Source organism: Oncorhynchus mykiss, chromosome 2, assembly GCF_013265735.2.
Source record: "Oncorhynchus mykiss isolate Arlee chromosome 2, USDA_OmykA_1.1, whole genome shotgun sequence".
Lineage (NCBI taxonomy): Eukaryota > Metazoa > Chordata > Actinopteri > Salmoniformes > Salmonidae > Oncorhynchus > Oncorhynchus mykiss.
The window spans coordinates 44,599,208-44,607,221 of record NC_048566.1 but is presented as its reverse complement, the minus strand read 5'-3'; the positions used below and the strand labels follow the sequence as shown (position 1 = coordinate 44,607,221).

The 8,014-nt window shown below is 41.9% G+C and overlaps 1 protein-coding gene across 27 annotated transcripts in view; it reads left to right on the top strand.

Moving 5' to 3' along the window:
* The first annotated feature begins 356 nt into the window (after positions 1 to 356).
* LOC110490449 (polycomb protein SCMH1) overlaps positions 357 to 8,014 on the top strand; it is a 33,424-nt gene continuing 25,766 nt past the window's right edge. For 10 of the 27 annotated variants that reach the window (XR_005036923.1, XR_005036902.1, XR_005036928.1 and 7 more), the window contains exons 1-6: positions 405 to 694; positions 1,016 to 1,120; positions 2,026 to 2,194; positions 4,254 to 4,318; positions 4,600 to 4,680; positions 6,229 to 6,299. Coding sequence is in view for 2 of the 27 variants with exons in the window: in XM_036949572.1 (XP_036805467.1) it covers positions 4,294 to 4,318; positions 4,600 to 4,680; positions 6,229 to 6,299 (177 nt within the window). In the remaining 25 variants the exon portion in view is untranslated. Of the gene's footprint in view, positions 695 to 1,015; positions 1,121 to 1,952; positions 2,195 to 4,253; positions 4,319 to 4,599; positions 4,681 to 6,228; positions 6,300 to 8,014 lie in introns of all 27 variants that reach the window. The other 17 variants (XR_005036916.1, XR_005036906.1, XR_005036912.1 and 14 more) reach the window with 17 other exon arrangements.

The following is an 8,014-nucleotide window of genomic DNA, read 5'->3' as shown; positions in this document are numbered from 1 at the left end:
CTCTGCTTAGAATTATTCGATTTAGAATTATTAATTTATTAAACCTTTATTTTACTAGGCAAGTCATTTAAGAACAAATTCTTATTTACAATGATGGCCTACCCCGGCCAAAACTGGACAACGCTGGGCCAATTGTGCGCCACCCTATGGGACTCCCAATCACGGCCAGATGTGATTCAGCCTGGAATCGAACCAGGGACTGTAGCGACACCTCTTGCACTGAAATACAGTGCCTTAGACCTCTTAGTCCTTAAATGTGATTGGAAAGCATCCAACGGGAAAGTGTGTTATCTTTTTTAATAGCAACGGAGTTGGCAGGTAGGATTTAGTTTCTCCCCGTCTCTAGCCCACACTCCAGTACAGTAGGTGGCGGTAATGCACCATAACGTTGGATGCCAACCGCCGATACAAATTTAAAGAAGAAAAAACATGGCGGACAGCCACTAGCTCAATCCACATAAAACAATACACAAACATTTCAAAGCAAGGTAAACAGACTAATATATTGTTTACACGCTATACTCTTTTTAACAAACACATGTTTTAGCTGGTAATTTAGCTAGCATTTATTGATGATGATGTATTTATAATCAGGCCAACGATAGATGGCGAAAATTAAGTCTTCCCGTTAGCGTGCTGTGTTGACGGAGCTAGCTATCTGTTGTTCGAGCATGCCCATGTTATTAGCTTGGAGGTAGGTACCTCTTCTTATCCTCACTCTTAAATAAACATATTTGCTGGCTGAATTTCTTGCTAGCGTGATGAATTGCTTGGCTTTTGTGTTTTCCCATGTGTTGGCTTTGTGTTTTGAATGGAACCATTTATCTTATCCTAGCTAGGCTAACTTAAAAATCGGTATTTTAGTCATATTAAACGGACTAATGATGGTAGCCAATTTTCCTTATAGATAGTACAGCATTGGCGTGGGTCATTATCAATAATAGTGGTAGTAGAAGCGAGCTGGTTGGTCTGTCCTATCTAGTAGTTAATGACGCTGTTATTTTTTTCTGGGAAGGAAAAAGGAGGGAGCTGGTCGACTTCCCCTTGACGCAACGAAAAAGGCGCACTTCTATTGAGAGAACCAACTGAATACACTTTTGAAGACTGTTATGATCTTAAGGTTTTTTATTGCATATTATAATTATTATTTGTTTGTCTTCTCCATTTCTATAGCCTAGTATTACACATTTGAAACCGTTATAGCCTAGTATTGCATCTTTTAAACCGTTATTTATGACCACTTGTCAGTCCAATGTAAACTTAACTAATGGTAGCTAGCATGCAAACTTACAGTAACTGAGTTTAAGGCTAGCTTAATTTAGAAGTCTATTTGATTGCCAGCTGAAATTATGTAGCTAGCTACTTTGCTAGCTTGATACAGTTACTGATGCAGTGCTGCTGGTGTGTATGAATAGTCAGCAATCTGTTATTCTAAACCAGTTAAGGAGAAAAAACAAAGTCTGCAAGGATACTTTGTTGTTGATATATCTTTAAATGGTTGGCGTGTTTAGTGTGGCTACTTGGTAAATATGCATTAATTAGTCAATTTGCCTTTATCTGCTATTCATTTCAATGACCTGGCTGCATGCATTGTATAAACACAGGATTCGTGAGTAGCTGTGACTGCAAATCTAGTCTACTTTGAGGACCAATATAATTTCAGCCACTTGTTTGTTTGTCTGACCTAATGACCTGTGTGTCGTAGCCAACTGGTAGTTAACCTAAGCTCAGGGTTAGGGGCCAAATCCTCTCAAGTCAAGGATAGCCAGCCAGACATCCCCTGTTCTTAACTGACTTGCCTAGTTAAATAAAGGTAAAAGAAAAATCATTCACAGTGTACTGTGTCATAAACAACACTGACTTTAGATCATTTTTAAGATCCAAAACAGATGGTGACCGCTTGAAATGAATACCCTATATTGGCTATAATGTTACCCATTCTGTTTCTCCAGTCTGGCTCCTCTTGTTTTGTCAATACCCCAACGGGTGAGTTTTCTGATTCTCCCAGAGCTGCTGTGTCAACAGTGAGCCCTGAGTGTGTTTGGGTGGGTGCCCGAGGTCTGCTGACAGCTGGGGCCACATCTTTGTTGTACCCTGTCGTCTGCCTCCAACGCCAACCCCCTGCCTGGCCGACAGAAGTGGAGAGCGTTAAGCGCAATCCGTGGGGAAGTCAACCTGAGCATCCACAAATGAAGTTAGTCATTGCCAAATGAAACACGTCAATAATTATCCTTACGGTCTATATGTTGGAGTTCATGCTTTTTGAAACGTATAAGTAGGAAATTGTATGAATTTTGAACATTACAGGAGGCCAAGTCAAAGATATTTCAGTCAATTGTATTTCATGGCTTTTCGGCTCTGGGAGGAGGAGGGGGATGGGCACGGCCTAAGGTTGGAAGGTATCTATCTAAAATGTTATGGACAAAATTTGTTTATATCCCTGTTAGTCAGAATTTCTACTTTGCCAAGATAATCCACCTTACAGGTGTGGCATATCACGAAGCTTGCAGTACGTCCAACCCGGCCTCAACCGCAGGCCACGTGTATTGTGTCGTGTGGGTGAGCGGTTTGTTGATGTCAACGTTGTGAACAGAGTGCCCCATTGTAGTGGTGGGGTTATGGTATGGGCAGGCATAAGCTACGGACAACGAACACAATTTCATTTTATCAATGGCAATTTGAGTACACAGAGACACTGATGAGATTGTGAGGGCCATTGTCGTGCCATTCATCCGTCACCATCCTCTCATGTTTCAGCATAATGCCCGGCCCCATGTCGCAAGGATCTGTACACAATCCCTGGAAGCTGAAAGTGTCCCAGTTCTTCCATGGCCTGCATATTCACAGGACATGTCATCCGTTGAGCATGTTTGGGATGCTCTGTAACGTGTACGATAGCGTGTTCCAGTTCCCCGCCAATATCCAGAAACTTCACACAGCCATTGAAGAGGAGTGGGACAACATTGCACAGGCCACAATCAACAGCTTGATCAACTCTATGTGAAGGCGATGTGTCACGCTGCACACCAGATGCTGACAGGTTCTGACCCACGCCCCTACTTTTTTTTTTAAGGTATTTGTGACCAACAGATGCATATCTGTATTCCCCGTTATGTGAAATTTACTGATTTGCTTAGGAACTGTAACTCAGTAAAATCTTTGAAATGGTTGCATGTTGCGTTTTATATTTTTGTAGCTTATACTTTCCCATTCCTTTACCCCACCACCACCTTGTGGCGCTCTGTTCACAACATTGACATCTGCAAACCGCTCGCCCACACAACGCCATACACGCTTGTCTGCCATCTGCCCGGTACAGTTGAATCTGGGATTCATCCATAAAGAGCACACTTCTTTAGCGTGCCAGTGGCCATCGGAGGTGAGCATTTGCCTTATGAGGTCGGTTACGACGCCAAACTGCAGTCAGGTCAAGACCCTGGTGAGGACGAGCTTCCCTGAGACGGTTTCTGACAGTTTGTGCAGAAATTCTTTGGTTGTGAAAACCCACAGTTTCACCAGCTGTCCAGGTGAACGATTCCACAGGTGAAAAAGTCCTGGGCTAGCATGGTTACACGTGGTCTGTGATTTGTGTGGCCGGTTGGACGTACTGCCAAATTCTCTAAAACAAGTTTGGAGGTAGAGAAATAAACATTAAATTCTCTGGCAACAGCTCTGGTGGACATTCCTGCAGTCAGCATTCCAATTGCACACTCCCTCAACTTGAGACATCTGTGGCATTGTGTTGTGTTACAAAACTGCACATTTTGGAATGGCCTTCTATTGTCCCCAGCACAAGGTGCACCTGTGTAATGATCATACTGTTTAATCAGCTTCTTGATATGCCACCCCTGTCAGTTGGATGGATTACTTTAGCAAAGTAGAATTGCTCACTAACAGGTATGTACAACTTGTGCACAAGATTTGAGAGAGAAGCTTTTTGTGCACGTGGGTAATTTCTGGGATCTTTTATTTCAGTTCATCAACACTTTAATTTCTATTTTGCTTGTCCATTCTGTTAGAAATTAAATTTAGATTTGTGCGTGCAAATGTAATGTCCATAATGCTGGAATCACCCTTAAAAGGCTAACCAGGCTAGCACTAGTATAGGCTACACCAGACTGGCTTCTTGAACACAATAATGTACAAAAAAGGTCCATATTGGACCTAAATTCTGACCTAACATGAAGAGGGAAGTATCAAATGGTTTGTGTTTACTTCAATGTTTTTTTTCCCCTCTCGTTTCCCTTCTTTAGAGAGTGGACTATTGTGTCTTGAACTTAGTATTACTGGAGCATGAAGAAACCAGTGCCACAAAAAGGTAATGTCATGTTAAGAAATGGAATGCAATTGTCCATTTGAAAAGCATAATGTACATCTTCTAAGGATGCTGCTCAAGAAGGGTCCTCTATTTAGCCTACTTTAATGTGTGTATAGAAGTCTCAGATGCTGATGTGATAGTTTGGCCTCACACATCTCATTGACTGTTGCTAAAGATCAAGTGTATTTATTCTAGTTATGAATAGATAGTTTCATTGAATGGTGTCGGCTAGCCTTTGAGGTTAAGTGTGTCTCCGAAACCTTGTGCCCTGCTCTCTCTAGCTATTGAGTGGAGAGATGGCAGGCGGATCAAGCATGCCCGAAGTGGCCGTCCATCCCGGGTCCCATCGCAGTACCAAGGAGGTACATTATCACACACACCAACTTTCTCAGATGAATCACTGCTGAATGAAAACAACATTATGAATCAAACGCATACATATCAGTCATAACCAGGGGTTGGAACAAATTATTTTCCAATTGTTTCGTTCTGAACAGAACCACCATTTTTTTTTCGTTCCGTTCCGCCTTTCCGGCCAGCAAAATAAAGTTCTGAACCGGTTCGAATCCCCAAAAAGTACCGCTTTATATTATTTTCTGTACCTTTTTTTAACCTGTTGAATCATTTTTTATTTTCTACATTTAGCTCATTAAATTATTGCGACTGAAATTTTGCGGGGTGAGGAGAGAGCAGCAGGGGGCTGAGGAGGAGGCTTGAAGCACTGGGCATCTTATGACATGCATTATCTGGTCCCCAGAATTATACCTAGGAGGAGCGGCTTCTATAGAGGAACTTTGAATGTCCTTTGAACTATATAGCTAAAAAGCTTGCGCAAAGCGGCACCAGAATTAAAAACATGTCTTACCTTTTTGTGTAATAAATCTTAACGTGAACCGTGATAACTAGGTCTATAGTATCCTTAACTAGCATTGAAAAAGTTAATCCATTCTTCTCTTGCTAATTAAAAATCTCTCTCCCTATCATCTGAATCACGCTTGTAATGTCAGTACAGTAGCCGATACTTCGGAGGGGCAGGTAGGCTAAACACACACACACACACTGGAAAATATTTTCAACTTGCAAGCAGATACTGGAATATGTTTCTGAGTGACTGAGTGAGGGCTTTGCTTAGATTGTTTTGAAATATCGGTTCTGTTCCGAAACAGTATGGATCACTTTCTAACCCGTTTCTGTTCCTTGAAAAAATGTCGCTGTTTTCGGTTCTGTTCCCTGAACCGGTTCCAACCCCTGGCTATAACACTGTTCTAAAGGCGTCAGCTTGCTTCAGGTGGCTGGCGACTAGCCCAAGTCGGCTAGGGGAACCGAACAAGTGTGCTAAGCATTCTACCTTAAAATACCTTCGCTTGAAAAATGAGAAGAAAGCGGCAATAGTACTGTTTGTCCATTTTGAGATGCCGTAGTCAGTATACACTTCCCCCCAAAAAAGTCAGAATTAGTCTAAGAAATCTGTAATTAATTTGGACGTTTTTGCAGAGGCGATCTTAGTCACGCAATTTTACATCTAACGAAGATATTTGGTGCAGTATTTCTCAATGAAAAAATGTGCATGGAAATTAGTCGTCTCTTGTTGAATAACAGCAAAGACGACTGAAGAATCCCTACTGTTCACCAATGAACGGGCGTAGACTTCAGCTTGCCTCAAGAAAAAAATGTGCCCCCGAACAACCGAGAGAAAAAAAAACCTTACTGAAGTTCAAAACGAACAAACACGTCCCAAAATGTTGTCATAATATATGCACGAACTCTTCCGAACGGTTTCGGCTGGGAAGGATGGGGACACCTTAACACTAGCACATAACATAACACTGAACCCCAAAACCACACCCATTCACACAAAAACATAACGGTAGACAACATAAAGCAGCCATTGTGCTTTTTCTGTCCCACAGGGCACTTCAGTTGGGACAAATACCTAAAGGAAACAGGTGCTAGTGCTGCACCTGCCCACTGCTTCAGACAGGTAAGCCCCCCTAATCAGACTATAGTATATCCTCCTCACCAAAATCTCATGTCAAGGCATGCTACTACCCTATGTGAACCTTCTGCTCCTAAAATTATTTTAAGCCATTCCACAAACCATGGCATTTACAGAGTTTGTAAGAATTATGACCAACAAGCAATATGAGATATAGGTTAACCCTGGCAGCCGAAGTCTCACCAGTGACAATATGCAGCATCTATATGTAGCTCAGGAAGACCAACGTCTTAACCAATGTTCCCTCTAAGCTGCTTGGCTGCGCAACACCAGGACTGCCGCAATGATGAATTGACAGGCGGTGCAAAGACCCACAAATAGATAATTTATCAGCAAGTGGTTGCTTCCTACAACGAGCAGAAAACCTGTATATATCTAGTCTTCTTTGAAAAGTTAGTCAGTGTTGTATTTTGAGACAGGCTTGAAAATGCAAAGTAGCTAATGGGTAGCCTGCGTTTTTGTTTGATTCTCTGTATGGTAATAATAATTAATGTTATTTTGTAAAGTGGTTTCTTCCATCATGCAACACAATGTTCAGTCACCTATTTGGTGTTTAGGCTACAAACCATTTATTATTTGGTGACTTGAGCTTTTGGACAGGTACAAAATCTGTCCTCCTGGTCTGAAGGACAAGTTGCTCAAAGGTTCATGTCAAGCCCTGCATAATGTTTCATGACTGTAGGATATACAGTGCCTTGCGAAAGTATTCGGCCCCCTTGAACTTTGCGACCTTTTGCCACATTTCAGGCTTCAAACATAAAGATATAAAACTGTATTTTTTTGTGAAGAATCAACAACAAGTGGGACACAATCATGAAGTGGAACGACATTTATTGGATATTTCAAACTTTCTTAACAAATTTAAAAACTGAAAAATTGGGCGTGCAAAATTATTCAGCCCCTTTACTTTCAGTGCAGCAAACTCTCTCCAGGAGTTCAGTGAGGATCTCTGAATGATCCAATGTTGACCTAAATGACTAATGATGATAAATACAATCCACCTGTGTGTAATCAAGTCTCTGTATCAATACACCTGCACTGTGATAGTCTCAGAGGTCCGTCAAAAGCGCAGAGAGCATCATGAAGAACAAGGAACACACCAGGCAGGTCCGAGATACTGTTGTGAAGAAGTTTAAAGCCGGATTTGGATACAAAAATATTTCCCAAGCTTTAAACATCCCAAGGAGCACTGTGCAAGCGATAATATTGAAATGGAAGGAGTATCAGACCACTGCAAATCTACCAAGACCTGGCCGTCCCTCTAAACTTTCAGCTCATACAAGGAGAAGACTGATCAGAGATGCAGCCAAGAGGCCCATGATCACTCTGGATGAACTGCAGAGATCTACAGCTGAGGTTGGAGACTCTGTCCATAGGACAACAATCAGTCGTATATTGCACAAATCTGGCCTTTATGGAAGAGTGGCAAGAAGAAAGCCATTTCTTAAAGATATCCATAAAAAGTGTTGTTTAAAGTTTGCCACAAGCCACCTGGGAGACACACCAAACATGTGGAAGAAGGTGCTCTGGTCAGATGAAACCAAAATTGAACTTTTTGGCAACAATGCAAAACGTTATGTTTGGCGTAAAAGCAACACAGCTGAACACACCATCCCCACTGTCAAACATGGTGGTGGCAGCATCATGGTTTGGGCCTGCTTTTCTTCAGCAGGGACAGGGAAGATGGTTAAAATTGATGG